This window comes from Festucalex cinctus, chromosome 7, assembly GCF_051991245.1.
Source record: "Festucalex cinctus isolate MCC-2025b chromosome 7, RoL_Fcin_1.0, whole genome shotgun sequence".
Classification (NCBI taxonomy): domain Eukaryota; kingdom Metazoa; phylum Chordata; class Actinopteri; order Syngnathiformes; family Syngnathidae; genus Festucalex; species Festucalex cinctus.
In genome coordinates this window covers 361,310-379,899 of record NC_135417.1, presented here as the reverse complement: position 1 = coordinate 379,899, position 18,590 = coordinate 361,310, and the positions used below count along the sequence as shown (strand labels likewise).

The following is an 18,590-nucleotide window of genomic DNA, read 5'->3' as shown; positions in this document are numbered from 1 at the left end:
GACCGCGAAAAGTGAACCGCGTTATAGCGAGGGAAGACTGTAATTAAATAAATTTTAATATTATTATTATTTTATTTAATTTTAATTGTATTAATTTAATTTTAATTAATTTGTCAATTCCTGTTGGTGTCACAGGACCTTTGGCCATACTCCACTTTTTCTTCACTTTTCACTTTTTGGAAGCTTTCCAACACTTATGTCTGAACTCTGAACATTACTTATAACTTCATGTCGATGTCACAATACATTTGTCCAATATCAACCTTTTTTTTTAACCTGTCCGTCCAAAATTTGGATGTCAGTATCTTGAGTATTTAATACTTAAGATACTTTGAAGTGCTGCAAACAGATTAGTTGAGCTCCCCGTGTTTTCCCGTAAGGCAGCGGTGGTGGCATTTTTCCAGGCATGCAGTCAGGCGGGGACGATGTAAAGCTGGAGGTGGGGTGGGTGAGGAATTATAGTGGTCCTGGCTGCCCTCACCCCTGCCCACCCCACCTACTTCTGTCCTTTATCTCCTCTCGCCGGAGCTGTCTGGTTGGACATAACCAACCTCCCCCCATTTTTTGGACTCTGGATCTGGAGCTGCACCTGAACAAGATGAAGTGAGTACCATTTTACGTGATTACATTGTTATTTTAGAACTTAGGATACGTAAATATAAGTAGAAGTTGTATTGGAATACAGTAGTATGTAAGTAAGAGTATCATCATCGTATGAAGATGCATTCATCTTTAAAGTCCTTCTGGAATCATTGGTTTATCCCTTCTGTTATGCTATTGGTTAAATTGACATGTTGTCAAGATGGTCATTAAAAAGAATGTTTTCAAAATTTGTTTTCAAAATAAACCAAAATACATTTCCAGTGATGCAATTGGCTAAAATAGAATCTATTTAGTGAGTACATGTTTTTTTGTTTGTTTTTTTGGTATATATATCATCTTCAGATTTGTTTAAAAGATAACGTATGGAAATGTATAAACTATAACAACAGTCCCCAACCACAGGTTCCGGAACAGGATACACAGATATATTGAGATTTTATTTTTATTTTTTCCTTTCTTTGTTTCCTAGCGGAACATACGAAACATCAAAGTCTGAATCGTTGCCAGTTCATGAAAAATCTTCAGTATCATGAAAATTTTGAGGATAACTGAACATTTTACATAAACGATAAAATACTGAAAAGTTCAGCAAGAGCTGATAGGCTTAATCAGCAGTGAGTCATCTCCTCTGGCAGTGGCTTGTGTGAACATTTCTTTTTAAAAAAAATGATTAAAATATTTTACATGTTGTTAGCATGTTTTTGTTTTAGTTACATTTAAATAAATGAACAAATTACTGGCTATTCACTAAAAATTCAAAGACCCAAGGTGATGTTCCCACATGCTAATCATGCTAGCTAGATGGCTCTTGGACAGCTTGTATTTCTTAACTGCAAAAGTGAAGTCGTATATATTCTTTTTTTCCCACCCCTTTCGTCCTCACATGTCAGTTCCTGGCAGTGTGATTGGTTTCTTGGTTCTCTTTTCTTTGGGACTTTTCTTTGGGACAAAAAAAGGCTATTGAGCTTGCTGTGATTTTTGTGCGTGCCTCCATGTTGCCTGGATGCAACCGTTCTGCGACCAGTTGGCATCATTGCACCCTTTGTTGCATTAAGAAGAAAAGAAACAGACTTTTAGAAAAGTTGTATGTTTAGCTATATTTACATAATTTTTTTTATTGGTTGTATCACTATTTGATAGGTACACTACTGCCACCCAGTGGTCTGGAGCTGTTTAGAAATGTTGTGTAGCTGTTTATTTGAATCAGGTTACTTCCAAAACAAAATATATTGTACATTGGACACTTCGTCTTTACGTTTTAAAATGAATGGAAATGCCATTAAACCCTTCCAGGTCTTGTGCTTCTTCTGGTGTCAGCGATAGTGGTGATTGTGTTACTCAGTAGCTGAATTAGTGCATTTGGACACATTTACTGTAGCAGAAAGAGAGCTGATTATGATAACCAAAGGATAATCCAGCAAGTAAGTCTATATAAAGACGATTATACTTGTGCGAATAGGATTTTAATACAGTAAATCAATGCAGTGGTGAAGGTAAAAAAAAAAAAAAAGAAAAAACACGGAACTCATGAATGTGTTACTGTGCACAAAAGCACAAAGAACAAGTTGAGCTTCTTTCAGGCCAGGAGAATAAACTGGGGGGCGACTTGTGGGAAAACGTTCCTTAACGGGAAAGTATTCTGGGATAATCCTAGAGTTAAAAGAACTAAAGGGAAGTAAATCTAGTTTTGTCAGTCACTCAGTCGGGTCGACTCTTCGGTTCACGTCTCCTGAGAACTTTTACGACCAATTAGAATTCGTCGCACACTCGAGCTGCTGCACTAAACTGCAAGGGAACACGTACATGCAACGTTTTTAAGAAAGATTTGTTGGAGTGGATTGTTGATGTTTGTGACTTCATCTAATATATTGCCAGTTCATGTCAGGGAACGTATCAAATATTGGAAAGTATCAAAACAATATAACAAATGTGCCATGAATAACATTCTACATGACAAATATTTGTTATCTTGTTATTGTGCTGTTGTTTTCAGACAGGTGCATCTCCCCACCATGTTGGCTGCTCTTGCTCTGCTTGTTCTCTCATTGTCCTCGACCGCCCAGCACCAACCAGGTACAATGACATAACTGGGACTGAATCAATCCACAGAGTCAAAAAAAAAAGGCCATATCTTGCTCAGTTGTGCATGGGCTACGTACATGTTAATGTGATTGCTCTTTTTCCAATTTATGATAACTCAGTGCACAAGATGACTACAAATAATTTGCATAGTCAAAAAAATAAAATGTCTACTGCATGCAAAAATAATAAACAGAAGGACTGTGATGGGACTAATCCATAGTCAAAAAAGTGCATGAATCTGTACAATAAAAATGAACACACCATCTTGAAATAATCCACAGTCAGAGTGAAAAAAAAGGTCATGGAATGCATGGTAGCTCGGTGCAATCTACTATCAAATCACTAATCTTGCCAGTTATTCCACAACATTGAACAATAGAAATGAATAGAGCAGCTGGAAATTATCCATACAGTCAAAAAAGTGTCACATCATTAACATGATAACATCACTTTCCATTTATTCACGACAGCCACCACCTTGCACAATAGAAACTAAACAGAATGACAATTCAATTCAATTCAATTCATTACAAATAATCCACAGAGACCAAAAAGCCAACTGTAGCACAGTCATACACCGCAATGTACTGTCACATTATTAATGTATTTGATCCACTAGCCAATAATTCATGATAACAGACACCTTACAAAACAGAAATATAGCGACTGAAAATAATCCACAGAGTCAAAAAATTTCACAGCACGCTTGATCACTCGGTGTAATCTGTAATAATGCGAAAAATGCAATCACTCCTCTTTGGAGTTGTCACTGCTAACAAGCAACTTGTACAAAAGAAATAAACACAATACCTAGGAATAATACATATAGTCAAAAAAGTCCACAAACAATTGGGTATGTGTTGGCTGTATACTCTCATAATTATTGCGATATCCCCTTTCACCAGTTATTCATTATAACCATCACCTTCCACAACAACCTAACCTGTATTCAAAAACGAACATTTTTCCTTGCAGATGACGCAAATCTCCTACATGTAACCATCACATCCGGCCGAAACACTACAGGCGAGCTGGGCGGCACGCTGACGTTACCGTGTCTGGTGTCTCTGGCCCGTCCACCACCCGCCCTCGCCAACAACGGCCGGCGCGCCGCCCTCTTTCTGCCTCGCGTCAGGTGGAGCCTGGTAGGCCACAACGACGATAAGGAGACAGAGATCCTGGTGGCCCTTGGCGACAGCGTGCAGGTGAGCGAGGCCTACCAGAGCCGAGCCTCGCTGCCGCGTTACGCCGTTTCCCCCGCTGACCTGACGCTCCGGCTGGAGGGGTTGAGGTACGGTGACGCCGGCGAGTATCGGTGCCATGTGCAGCAGGGACCCGACCATGACCATGATGTCACGCAGGTTCAAGTCAAAGGTAACATACAAGCTAAAATAGCCACACTAAAAGAAACAAACCTACGAAGAATAATCCAGTCAACGTCCATGCAGGTTTGGTGTTCCATCACGGGGATCCGTCAAGAAGCTCCCATGCCTTCACCTTTGATCAGGCCCGTGAGGCTTGTGTGGAGATCGGGGCCGAAATGGCGATGCCAGAGCAGCTGGTGGCGGCCTACCACGGCGGATACGAGAACTGCCACGCAGGCTGGCTCTCGGACCGCTCGGTTAGGTAAGAATGAGAAAAATCCACCGGAAACCAGATTGAAACCTGTTTGAAATCAGTTCAAAGCATGTTTTAAATAATTTGGAAACGACTTTGAAATAGAGTTGAACCAATTTGACAACAGTGTGAAGTGAAAAAAGATAAACCGGTTTCAAGTTTTGGTGTAAAAGCAATTGGAATCAGTTTGAAATGTGAAACCACATTGAAATCAATTTGAAATCCACGTGAAGCTAATTTGAAATCTTTGTAAAACGAATATGAAATAAGTGTAGAGCAATTTGAAAACAGTTAAAATTGAAAAACAAACCAATTTGAAATTTATGTAAATTTGAAATCAATTTATAGTCTGTGCAAAACCAATTTGAAATCAATTTTAAAATCCATGTAAAATCAGTGTGTGTGGGGGGGAATTTTAAATTATTTTGAATCTATATAAAAGCAATTTGAAAGACTTTTAAAATTTGTGTAAAATGAATTTGAAACTGATTTGAAATCAGTTCAGAATCCAGGTAAAACAATTTCAAATCCATTTGAAACCAATTTTAGATTGACGGTTTTTTTTTTTTTAAATCCATGTTGAACAATTTTAAATACTTGTAACCAATTCAAAATTGGTTCGAAAGCAAATTGATTTCTGTGTGAAACATTTCAAATCAGTTTGACCTCATTTTAAAACCAATTGAAAATCCATATAAACCTATTTGAAATTGGTTTGAAACCCATTTGATACCAGTCCCTCTTGTCAGATATGCGGTTCAGAAACCAAGAGAGGACTGCTTGGGAGTCATGGAAGGACTTCCCGGAGTGAGGACCTTCGGAACGTTGAAACCTGAACAGCTATTTGATGTCTACTGCTACGTGGGCCACATCGCAGGTCTTTATTGGATTTTCACATTTATATGAAAATAATTTTTCCTTACAAACGTTTCCACAAATGCATATCTACCAGGTGAGGTGTTTAATGGTTTGGCCCCCAATGGTTTTACCTTCGGGGAGGCCAAGGCATACTGTCAACGTGAAGGTGCAGAGCTAGCCACCCTCGCCCAACTGTACGCAGCCCAGAAACACGGACTGAGCCACTGCGGCTTTGGGTGGCTGAAGGACGGCAGCGTGCGCCGCCCAGTGGCCACCCCCGGGGGGCGCTGTGAGGAGGCGCCAAGCAACAAGACAGACTTCCTCGAAGCTCACAGCCGCCATGATGTCTACTGCTTCAAAAGTACAAAAAGCTTTTGTTTTTCTTTCCGCTTCCTGTAGTAAAGCGATAGCTGTATATTTTCCCTTCAATATCTTCTCTTCAGGTGATTTCTCCACTCAGTCTCCGCCATTTCCTCTCACCACGGAGTCAGAGCACGTCAGCCATCTTCTCTCCACAGTGGAAACAGCCACTGCAAGTGAGGAGGTTGAGACGGTCCATCCTGTCACACAAGACCTACTGAAGACCAAGTCCTGGACTTCAGTTGATCCTCAGTCTGAGCCTGAGAGTCATCCAGCATCTCCTGCCAGCGTGGGGATATTCATTACAAAGGCAACATCTGGACCAGAGAACCTCACCGGACCCTCGCACACTTCTACAGCTGATACTAGTACCGGAAACATGGATTTGATGTCATCTCACACTGAAGAATCAAGTTCCTCCGCCACCATGTCACCCAATTTGGACAAAAACAACACACTTGAAGAGCATCCAGAATCTGGAGAGGAGATCCTAACGACTGACTCCTTGGTTACTACGGAAACCAACGCAATCACATCCTCAGAACCACCTTTGGATTCAAGTAAGTCGTTAGAACTGCATGTTGCATGGTGTCCACCATCTCTGGAAATTGCTGTTCCGGACCTTACTACCTTTCATGAGCAACTGCAGTTTAATATGTGCTTATCTGGACAGGTGTGGAGATCTCTGGTGCGGCATCCATCACGTCAGGGACACCCAAGACCCCAACAGTTGAGGTCCTCACAGTCTCTGATTTCAGTTTAGACCTGACCGCCTCTTCTGGGACCTCATCCTCTGAGATCCCATCTAGCGCCCCACCAGAGTTGCCCCACAATACCACACATGAAGATGGAGACAAAGCTAGAACTGAAACCTCTGCCAAAGCATCTGCTGATCGGTCGGGAGAAAGTCCAGAAGCGAAATCAGAATCGGCATCAAACCTGACAGACTCACCGGACCATCACACTGATCCCAGAACACCTCCAACGGTGATTACTTCCTCCACACAGCAGTCTGGATTCCACATGCAATCCAGCACGCCACTTCCTGTTGCATGGAATGAAGCCGCTAGCACCACCAGTAGACCAGACGGAGGACAAGAGGAGACCGGCGTTGATGTCGCCTCCGTTCGAAGATGCTCCGGGTGTCACCTTGAAGACCAAACCACGGAGACCCTAACTGACCCGACTGTGCACAGGAAAGGACCCACGGCCATGGCTGCCAGACAGGAAGTCAACCAAGGTCAAATAAATGAAATCAAATTAAATGTAAAATGAATTAAAAGAAAATGAACATGTTAAAAAATATATATAAAAAGACAACAAAATAGAGACCATCCTATTTGTGATGTAATGGCACCCCCTGGTGGTAAAAGTACACAAATCCATTTCCTTTGTGTTTGAGATGCTCATAAAGCCTACAAAATAACATTTTAACGTTCACTATTTTGGGGTTCACCAAAGACATAGTAAATACTAATAATTGCTATTAAAAAAAATAAAATTGCTTCACGTATTGCCATACTAACAAATGATGTAGATGCCCTTTCTCTGCAGACCTATGCGGGGAAAGCCCGTGTTTGAACGGAGGCACATGCCTAGATGGCGAGACGCCCAAATGCGTCTGCCTGCCCGGGTACGGCGGCACCTCCTGCCAGTCAGGTAAGGGCCTCGACCTCCCCACCTGAAGTGAACGCCTCGCCCGCAATGCTTCTCTCACCCTGCAGATGCGGAGGCGTGTGAGGTGGGCTGGGAAAAGTTCCAAAGCTTCTGCTACTATCACGTGAACACGCGGCAGAGCTGGGAGGGCGCAGAACAACACTGCCGGACGTTGGGCGGACACCTCATGTCCATCATGACCCCTGAGGAGCAACATCACATCAATGGTAAATTATGAAACTTTTACTGAAGAGGGGTGTTTAGCAAATGGCCGCTTCAAACCAAAATGGCTGACTATGTCTTCGGGTATGACTGTTACTCTTTATTATTCCGTTTGTTTAGTCTTTTTCATGGATTGACTCATTACTGTATAGCACCTACTAACATTCATGTTGTTACATTAAAACAGTGTTTCTCAATTCCGGTCCTCAGGCCCCCCTAGCCAGCCTGTTTTCCATGTCTCCCAATTGCAACGCAGGTGAGGATCGTTATCAGGCTTCTCCAGAGCTGGCTGATTAGCTGTCATTGGAATCAGCTGCATTGGGAGTTGGGAGACATGGAAAACAGGCTGGCTAGGGGGGCGTGAGGACCGGAATTGAGAAACACTGCATTAAAGTATCACTACCGCTACAACGCTCCAAACAAACAAACAAAAAAAACGTTATGTAAGTGAAACTGAAGCATAAAACATGCCCCCCCACATCCCTGGCCTAGGAGCATAGATCTTGATGGAGTAAATCTGTGTTTAATGGAAACCAGAAACTTTCTTTCTGGAGAGAGAATGTCCGCCGGGATATCGGTTTGACATATCTATCGCTTACACATTCCTCTCTTTCATGTTTCGCAACCTCCAAAGTGACGACTGTTTTGGAAGAGTTGTTGAGGAGACACAACATTAGCCTTTTATGTAAGAAGGATGGCTGGTGTTTGGTCTGACTCTCAGGAAGCTCAGATTGTATCTGACGTTTTTCTGCTACGCAACTGTGGAGTGCTTAGCTTTTAGTCAGGAAATTCTCCTTTTTAAGAGCTTTTTGGCATGGCAACAGGTTGCATGCTAGCATTTGATTCAGTCTCAACAACCTTTTAAACATTACAACATGGCATGAAATTAAATCTGTACTCAGGTGGTTGATGTCCTGATCATGTTAGCATACCAGCTATTCTGTTCTCTAGTTCTCTCTATTCCTTTGAGTAAGTTGACATAGTACTGGACCACAGAGCATGATACAGTACGTCTCCAGGTCAATAAGCGCTTTTTGCGTTCTAGTAGTTATTTTTGCTAAATGTTTGCATGGTGCTACAATTAAGCACAAAACTATTAAAATGTTAACATTTATCCATGTAAGCATTAACATTTTAAACTTGGCAACATGATGTGATGTCAAATCACTCACTCATATATTATATGCTAACATGTTAGCATATCATGTTAACATGTTGCTTGCTTGATTCATGTTAGCTTACCAACTTTTAGGAAGTTAGCAATAGCATTTCATCCACGTCACTGACCTTTCAAACCTGACAACATGTTATGTCGTAATGCTTACTCTCACATACATACTCTGGTTGCTATCTTGCTATATGCTAACATGTTAGCATGTCAACAATTAGCATGTTAGTACTTTATTCAGCCTCATTTTCCCATTAAACCTGATGACAGAGGGGCTGGACTGGCACAAATAATCGGCCCTCCCATTTTGACTTAGGCCCGACGGCCCAGCCGAATTCCTGACGACCCTTGGCTACTACGTATCGCTACCACTGATGTTTATTGGTTCAGTTTGCTCTCTATATGATAAATGGATTAATGAGCTGCTCCCTCTAAATTGTGCTGATCTCTAGGGTAAAATGGAGGAAAACAGTAATTAAATAGCACCACATAGACACATTGGCCCACAAGGCATCTGCCTTATATGCCAAATGGTCAGTCCAGCCCTAGACAGAGCATGATGTTTAATATTTACTCACACCCTAACTCGGGTTGCTCGGTTGATTGATTTTAGCCAATTTTTAGCATTTTATTCACTCTTGAAGTCGTTAGCCCATTGATGCTGACCTTAAGGGATGATATACGTATAATATACATGTCAGATCAAAAATATTTATTTATTTATTTATTTATTTATTTATTTATTTATCTATCTATCTATCTATCTATCTATTTAACCACTGTATGTCAGCATACCAAACTGTTAGCATTATACCTACCTGGCATTTCCATTGAGTCTGATGATCAGCAGGTTTATCGCCTCTTCGATGGCACATTGGGTCAAACTATAACTATTTCATACTGTAACACCGTGCAAACTACAACCACAATGTTCATATTCATTGAAACAAACGCACTCTTTGTCATCCATATTTCCTTTATGTCAACATTAGACAAATACCGAGAATATCAGTGGATCGGACTGAACGACAAAACCATCGAGGGAGACTTCCGTTGGTCCGACGGAAACCTTCTGGTGGGGATGTTTTCTTGCTTTGAAGATCTCCAGCAAGATTTCCCCGTAACGTGGATATTTTCTGCCTCAGATTTACGACAACTGGCACCGAGGGCAACCTGACAGTTACTTCCTGTCTGGCGAGGACTGTGCCGCCATGGTTTGGCACGACGGCGGGCGCTGGAGCGACGTGCCCTGCAACTATCATCTTTCCTTCACTTGCAAGAAGGGGCTTTGTGAGTGAAAGGTTATTTACAATTAACCAGTTTTTAATTAAATGAATGAATAAAGAAAATACACAAATATTAAATGTGTAAGTAAAATTTTTATACGTCACTACGATCGTTTTATTTTATTTTTTATTTTTTTGCAAAAATTATATTAACCAATGTTTTTAACTAGATAAATGAGGAAAAAAAATAATGAATACATTTTAAAATGAACTGGTGTTTGGAAAAAATGGCTAAATGAATGCAACAAATATCTCATACCATTACTGCTCATGTATGATGTCCGCCAGCATCCTGTGGCAAACCTCCCGCAGTCCCCAATGCCGTGCCGTTCGGCAAGACGCGGACACGCTATGAGACCTTCGCCAAGGTACGCTACCGTTGCCACGCAGGCTTCGTGCAGAAACTGAACCCCGTCATCAGCTGCTTGCCCGGCGGCCACTGGGAAGAGCCCTTGATCATGTGCCTGCCAGGTAAGCATCACTTTGGACTGGTGATAATACTAGGATGCTTCAAAAAGTCCTAGATTGTTTTTATATTGGTCTTTTTTCCACAATGAGACTTACATTGTTCGAGTTTCCTGTTTGAAGGGGAGTCACCAAACCATATGTGTATATTTACTGTATGATGACCTCCAGGGACGAATGATCTGCTTAGTGAATGCCTCAGGCAACAGAAGCCCAGTAAGGAGAAGGAGCCAGATGGACTGTTATGTAAAGACAAAGTAGTCTCCTTACTAGTGAAAAATATATATTTTGAGGACAGTTAAGGAATAAATTCCTTATTTATTCCCCAGAAAAGTTTTTTTTTATGATAAATTAAAAAAAAAAAATCTGAGAAGATAAATGTTTTCAGGTACAAAAATGAAATCAGATGTTTGCATTACTATTTTTTTTCTTTTTCTTTCTATTTATTATTATTATTATTATTATTATTATTATTATTTATTATTATTATTATTCTTGTAGAAATAGCTTTGGAAAATGGAATTTCAAATATTTCAGGTGGCGTTACAGAGCCAATTTTTGGCCTGCCACATCTACTGAAAGTGAACTGTGAAATTGTGGACAGGTGAAAACCCTCAAAAGTCTTTTACACAGTTCTCATGTCCTTTTCAGTTGCTTCACATGCAGACCACCGGTTCACTCCCACTGCTCGCACCCATCCAGAGGAGACGGAGTTCGCCATGAAGGTCACCACAGAGGTCCACACACAAAGCAGCTCCTCACTCCCGGCACATTAAGAAGAACTTCACTCTCTAAACATCTTACGCAATGATACTAACCTTAGGTTTTTACCCCCAAAAAGTGCTGTAATCCAAATAGTACAGCCGAGTCAATGAGCAATTTTAGCATCGCTTTCATTGATAAATGATGTTTGTGTTTTTTGGTCACGAAATGTGGTGGATTTTATTAAAGAAAACATGACGGGGCACTTGTGCTTAACTACTTCATATTCTGTCCGATATAGATGCAGTAGTGTACAATGTTTTTTTTTATTTTTTTATTTTTTTATTAGGCAACATAACCAAAGCCATTGACAGGAAAGGGAAACTTTTGAGTTTTTAAATGCAGATGGGAAAGCTCATTTATAGAATAGTTAAAAAAAAGAATTAAGATGTGTATGTAAAATTATTTTGAATAATTTATATATCCCTATGAGTATTTTTTTTAATAGATTTATAATATAGATTGTTTTTATTTTTATTTAATATTTTATTTAAATAAATATTAACTGAATTATAATTAATTAAACAATTTATACAATTAAAGATCCACCCCCAAATATTTTTAAAAACAGCTATATTAATACAACAAATATTAGAAAATATGAAATGAAAAACAAAGGTTAAAACGTTAAAACGTGTCATGTTTCAAATATATCAAATATTTCAATAATAAAATAATTACAATTTTCATTTTGCATTTAGTTAAATTATAATTAGCCAATTTGTAGTTTTTGTTTTTTTTAAATGCATGTGTAAAATTATTAATTACTGTTTTATTTTACGCAATAAATCAGTCAAGCAATATTTTAAAAAGTTAAATGAATAAATTCTAATTAAATAATTTAATGTAAAATTGGTAAATTAATGGAGCAAAATTACAGAGTTAAAAAATTAAAATGTGTAAAATAGGTAAAATAAAATTTAAACAAATGTAAATTACTTTTTTTTTTTTTTTATCAAAAAGAAAAAATGACAAAAAAATGGATGGAGATATTTTAATTCAAGAATTTTAGGGGTATACAGCATAAATCAATGCAACAGACATTACCGGACTAAATACTTGGTGGCATTGCTATTTAAAAAAAAAAAAAAGTACAAATGCATTTTAATGAACCAACATTAGGCATAAAAAATAAGTCCACTCTACTTGAATGCAACAAAAATTGTAGGTAGTGCAAATGCTGGATCGGCCGGATTAAAGAATGGAGTGGTCCCTGGTATGAGGGGAAGTTGTCCGACTACCTATAGCAATAAGCTCCGTAGAGATGTGACATGTTATTGGGGAACCCGAAAGAGCGTACCCCGGGTTCGTGGATGCCCCCGCAGCGCGCTCTTGGAGTCCCAATGGGGAAGCGCACACTGCCGTCTCGCAGCCAGCCGCCATCGCATCGGTCGTAGCTTCGGAAGCGCCAGGCGGCGTACAGCTGTCCCACCAGCGCCAGCTCGGCGGATCGACGGGAACACGCCCGTCTGGCCTCTTCCAGGGAGAACGCACCCGCGATGTAGAAGACGGAACCTATGACATGCAGAACATGAGGTGAGATGTAAGTTGTCTTAAGAAAAAGTAGTATTTTTTTTTTCCTTTTTAGAAAGAAAACAAAGCATTTTGTGATGAAACATTTTCTGGCAAAAATGAAAAATGTCATCTTTCTGAGGGGAGATAACATTTATTGGTCATAAAAAAAGTAGCATTTTTAAATAATTTTTTTAATAAAAACATTTTATTGAGTATCGAGGAACGCTAAATTACTTGTAGAAATATTTTCTGGGATGATAGTCAAATGTTTCCTTCAAAAAAAAAAATTTTTGAAACAAAAACAAAAACACAAGTTATAATATTGTAAGTATTGGTCTGAAAAGTGGGAAAGAAATTGAAGAATATCGTATTTTTTTAAAGGGAAAAAGTCACTTTTTAACCCATTTATTTCTGAAAATAAGATATTTTAGGGGTGGATTCTAAACTGACCTGCAGTCAAAGAGGTGAAGCAGAAGGCGTCAAAGCGGTCTTTGTTCTTGTCTTTGGGTGAGTAGCTGCGAATACCTGGACGACTTTGTGCCCCGCAGGCGGGGCGCGGGCTAATGATGGGGTAGCGGACGCTCCCGTCCTGGAGCCAGCCCGCTTTGCACCAGTCCAGACCCTCCGTCCATGCTGCACAACAAAACATGCAAACTCGGTTACGTCATTAAAAAGCCTTTGCTGGCAAATTTGATCATCACAGCTATAATGGTAAAGCCATAATTGCGTAAATCAGCACAAACTAGAGTGGCTAGTTTGTCTTATAACATCTATGCTAATGTTTGTTAGCATTATAGTTAGCATTAAGCGAGTTTGTTTTTAATGATAAAAATAGCACTACGCTACACAAATTAATAACACAATTATAGAAAATGGAAAGAATTAAACAGTAGGTGCATTATAATTTGTGAGTTCTGCTATATTGTCTTGTCTGCATGTGTTGCTGTTGTTTGTTTTTGAATATTAGTTGTGGACAGGTTTATTACTACCGCAATAGCAACACGTGTTTTGCTAGCTCGTCTATGGCTTTTCCCCTTACGTGTTAGCATTAAGCTAGCATGTCGTTTGGTTGGATACACAATCTTTGTTTTCTGTTTAGTTTTACAGTAAACTTAAACTGACAGTGGAAATTACCCTCTTTTTTTAAATTTGACTGTTTGCCAAAATATAACTTGTGTAATTTCACCTATCGTGACAAAATCTGGAACGTGTGAAAACAGGTTCAATGCAGAAAAAAACATACAAACAAACATATCTATAAGTTGTAAATTTTACCTCTGTAGAGTTGCTCGTAGGAGGCGAGCGTGCTCTCCTTCTCCTGTGGACAGGTTGATGGTGGGCAGGTTTATGACTACCACAATAGTGACGCGTGTTTTGCTAGCTCGACTATGGCTGATGTGTTAGCATTAAGCTAGCATGTGGTTTGGTTAGATACACAATCTTTGTTTTCTGTTTAATTTGACAGTAAACTTAAACTTGACAGTGGAAATGACCCTCTTTTTTTTTTTTTTTTTAATATTACTTACTAATTTGCCAAAATGTTGCTAGCTCGTCTATGGCTTTCCCCTTATGTGTTAGCATTAAGCTAGCATGTGGTTTGGTTAGATACAGAATCTTTGTTTATGTTTAGTTTTACAGTAAACAAACTGCTGCGATTGGCTGTCAACCAGTTCAGGGTGTACCCCGCCTACTGCCCGAAGCCAGCTGGGATAGGCTCCAGCACCCCGTGACTCTTGTGAGGAGCAAGCGGTTAAGAAAATGGATGGGTGGACTTAAACTGAAAGTGGAAATGACCCTCTTTTTTTTTTTAACTTTACTACTGTATTTGACGAAATATAACGTGTAATTTCACCTATCGTGAGAAAATCTGGAATGTGTGAACACAGGTTCAATGCAGAAAAAAAATTATAGGTTAGATATTTTACCTCTGTAGAGTTGCTCGTAGGAGGCGAGCATGCCGTCCTGCTCCTCGCACGCCACCTCAGCCTCGTGGAAAGTCATCCTGTAGCGGCCTTTTGGACTCTGATATGGAAAAACCACACCTAAGGACAAAAATCCTCTATCAATAAGTCAGCACTACAGGAACCTCACCAGACCTCCGCTCCGATAGGTTACCTTCGATCCTGAGCGTGACCACCACACTCTCGTCCTCGATATCGTTGATGAGCTCGCATCGATACTTTCCGCCGTCTCGCAGTTGCAGTCTGCCAAGCTGCAGGGAGGCGTCCATGTTGTGGGCCCGCCGCAGTGACGCCCGCGGGCCGAGTCGGCCGTGCCGCTTGAAGGCGTGAGCGTTGGAAATCATCACGATGTTCTCCGGGCCAACGTGTCCCGGCTCCAGCTTGGTCCACTTCACCTTGTAGTGGTCTGGCTTGGTCTTCAGGATGCACGGTAACGTGACGTTCTCGCCTCTGCGGCCAACCACCTCGGCGTAAACGGGCGGCTCCAGCAGGTACTTCAGCTTGGAAGGTGATGTCGTGGCGGACGGGATGTTTTTGGCTAGCAAGGGAAAATGAAAAGAAACACAATTATTAGATGTCTTAATAATGTCTGATAATAGCTTTGCTAGTTTTCTTCCACGGAGAATTCACTTTTGGTAAATACTAAATAGTTTTAAATCAATCTATTTTGTCGCACCAGCTAGCTAGCTAGCGCTAAGCTAACTAAGGAGGGTTTGTCTTTTGAGGCGTCCACAGTAGTAGATAAGCCAAATTCCCCAAAAAGCTAATTCATATTGTTAAGAAATTTTTACCTGAGAGCGGAAGTGTGGAGCAGACCAGGCAGCTCACAAGAAGAACCAAAGAGGTACTCATGGTGATGATGAAAACGACATGGAGCTCCTTCAAGTCACCTTTTTGGTGCACAAACATTTGGTTTTAGGCAATGAAAACGTTTAAAGAAACAATTAAAGATCAACATTAAGAACTTATCGTACATGGTGAAGACGTCTGAAGAGGACTTAGGTCGTTCCATTTGTTGATGTTTCGTCCATGTTACTATATTCTTTGAGAAATTTGTCTTGGAGAAAGGGAGAGCTGTAGATATGAATACGAAATCATCTGTCATTTATTAACTCAATGGAATCCAAGCAGGTTACTCTGGATGATTTATGGATATCTTCTTGCTAATGTCCCGCAGGGTGGACACCCCCAGATAAGCGGAAGAAAATCATCTAGAAATCGCAATCACAGTACAGATTCTAGACAGGAAAAAAATTATGTGATATAGTCGGACTCACCCTAAGTATATGCAGTCTTCTCAAAAGTAGATTTATTTGTACTTTCCTGTATTGTCTCGGTAAGCGAAGTCGTGAATGTTCAGCTGTGCTCAAGCATGTCAGTCCACCGTCTTGACCCGTCTCTCGCTCTCGCTCTCTCCTAATGCTGGTCATGTGCTCAAATGAGCATTGTTATTTTATCCAGATGTTAATGACTACCAGGGCGGGACCTTCGATGCTATTCTGTTTGTGCTAGTCTAACACGAGACTACATTTAGTTAGATTTCTGACACTGGACGCACGTTTCAGGACAGGATTTTTCTGTCTAAGGGTACCAACAATTTTGCTTGTGTCAAATCGTGTGTGTAAAGAACATTTTGTATAAGCTCTGCATGGGGCTGGTTTGCTCAGCCGAGACTGGACGCACGTGACTCAAGACTTGTTAAAGTCGTGGAAAAGTGGTCAGCTGACTGTTTCTCAGTTTTTGTTTGAGACTTGACTTTAGATAAATCTGGTAGAATCTGAAGCAAAATAAGGAAACATTTCACCGTGATTGAAACCCTAGCTGGGGTTTTCTACAACGTACATTTGTGATGTAACAGTCCATGTCAGAGCAGACTGAGCTAGCAGTTTATTGGCACAGGTGGACAAGTGCGGACAACAGGTCTTCTTGTGTGTGCGTGTGTTGCAGCCTTTGGAAGCCAGCACTGGAGCTGGCATTCACGCTTCTTTATGGCTGCTCCGCTCGGTGAGAGGAAGCTGTGTTGGCTCAGTGGCACAAGGACTACATTGTGACACTTTCATTGTGTACACACACACCCACACCCACGCACACACAAACATATCTAGGGTGGACACAAGAGGAAATAATAGCCGTCTTTTTGTGTGTGTAGCCCATCCATTGTTCTCTTTATCAATGAACCTCTTTATTGGCCTCCAATTAGTATTCGCCCCATAACATCCTGCTGCACTCTATCTATCTATCTATCTATCTATCTATCTATCTATCTATCTATCTATCTATCTATCTATCTATCTATCTATCTATCTATCTATCTATCTATCTATCTATCTATCTATCTATCTATCCATCCATCCATCCATCCACAATAGATATCATCCATCCATCCATCCATCCATCCATCCATCCATCCGTCCATCCACAGTACCTACTATCATCCATAGTACCATCCATCCGTCCATCTATCCATCCACTGTACCATCCATCCATCCATCCATCCAACCCACCCACCCATCCATCCATCATCTATCCATCCATCCATCCATCCATCCATCCATCCATCCATCCATCCATCCATCCATCCATCCATCCATCCATTGATCCACCCAGCCAGCCAGCCAGCCAGCCAGCCAGCCAGCCAGCCAGCCAGCCATCCATCCATCCATCCATCCATCCATCCATCCATCCATCCATCCATCCATCCATCCATCCAGCCACAGTACCGTCCATCCATCCATCCATCCATCCATCCAGCCACAGTACCGTCCATCCATCCATCCATCCATCCATCCATCCATCCATCCATCCATCCATCCATCCATCCATCCATCCATCCATCTATGACGTATAGCGTTTAGCAGAACAATTATAAATGCTTTCCCACTAAGCAGCAGACGGTTTTCTGGGTTTAGTCAGCAAACTAAGCCATGATTGGTCGTTACCTACTTCCTCAGCACAGGTGATGTCATCTTCAGTCAACAGCAAGTGGAAAAATTTGTTTTTAAAAGTATAGGTTAATCCTGAAATTTAATCTGAAATTTGAATGTCTAATATCAAACTTTTTGTGAGTAGAGTATGTGTCTTATAGCTCAATATAGTGTAGATTGTGAAACACTACATTAAAGTAGTTTACTTTAGTTCATCAAGAGGCCACAGCGGCGCTGCTGTGACACAGGCTGTCGCTCGGGGAGGGCCACTTGGGCGAGATGAGCGAGGCCGATAGGGCGACGCCTGGTCCCGTCCTGCCGGATGGCGCAGTGAAGCAGTGCGTGACTTCAGGCTACTTGACTGATGAGAAGTGTGACGCTTAAGTATGTAGGATGTAGAAATATGACGGCCAATAAGTCCAACATTCTTTTCTTGGAAACTAGTTGAAACATTTTGCTGTCAAAAGTGCTGCTGAAAGCTTGTGCTCACCTGTCTGAGTGCAACGCTGTGTACATTGTCCTGCAGCTACATGTAGATCCTTTGCTTTTTGTAACTGACCTGACGCATGCATGCACGCTAGACATCTACAGTATATACAGTGTTGCTACATGGACCCTCATTCAACATCTCAGACTTTACATTGAATCTAAACATTTGTTTTTCTCCCCTTCATTCCTCACATCCATCCATCCATCCATCCATCCATCCATCCATCCATCCATCCATCCATCCATCCATCCATCCATCCATTTTCTTAATCGCTTACTCCTCACAAGGGTCGCGGGACGCTCACAATTTCTTCCCCGACGCACAATTAAAAATGTGTTGACAAGTGATATAATGTACAATATATATTTTTAAACTTTTTGTGCATTTTTTAAATTTTATTTAAATATTTTTTATGTAAGTAACTGAGTAATGATGTCATTTAAAACTAAAAGAAAAACAGAAACAGCAATAATAGTTAAAAAAAAGTAGACAGTAAATAGTAGTAAAAAAAACACTTAAAAATCACTTATAATGCTTATTTTTATTTTTTAAAGATTATAAATAAATTAATTAATTTGATAATAAAATATAATACTTTAGAACATCGTACTGTCCTATGGT

At 40.5% G+C, this 18,590-nt stretch overlaps 2 protein-coding genes across 2 annotated transcripts; one reads left to right on the top strand and one right to left on the bottom strand.

The window, feature by feature from the left end:
* The first annotated feature begins 12 nt into the window (after positions 1-12).
* On the top strand, positions 13-11,284 carry bcan (brevican). The gene is made up of 14 exons (XM_077527937.1): positions 13-603; positions 2,597-2,676; positions 3,661-4,059; positions 4,134-4,311; positions 5,052-5,179; positions 5,255-5,521; positions 5,604-6,080; positions 6,194-6,760; positions 7,075-7,179; positions 7,245-7,403; positions 9,559-9,641; positions 9,712-9,856; positions 10,141-10,323; positions 10,969-11,284. Exons 1-14 carry the CDS (start codon positions 407-409, stop codon positions 11,091-11,093), a joined length of 3,093 nt encoding a protein of 1,030 aa, XP_077384063.1. The 5' UTR covers positions 13-406; the 3' UTR covers positions 11,094-11,284.
* Positions 11,285-12,163: 879 nt separating this feature from the next.
* Positions 12,164-16,083, bottom strand: hapln2 (hyaluronan and proteoglycan link protein 2). Its single transcript, XM_077526036.1, has 7 exons — positions 15,833-16,083; positions 15,530-15,629; positions 15,347-15,445; positions 14,710-15,093; positions 14,520-14,636; positions 13,045-13,227; positions 12,164-12,594 (listed from the first exon to the last, which is right to left on the bottom strand). The coding sequence occupies exons 3-7, from the start codon at positions 15,405-15,407 to the stop codon at positions 12,317-12,319; spliced, it is 1,023 nt and encodes a 340-aa protein (XP_077382162.1). The 5' UTR covers positions 15,408-15,445; positions 15,530-15,629; positions 15,833-16,083; the 3' UTR covers positions 12,164-12,316.
* Positions 16,084-18,590: the final 2,507 nt, after the last annotated feature.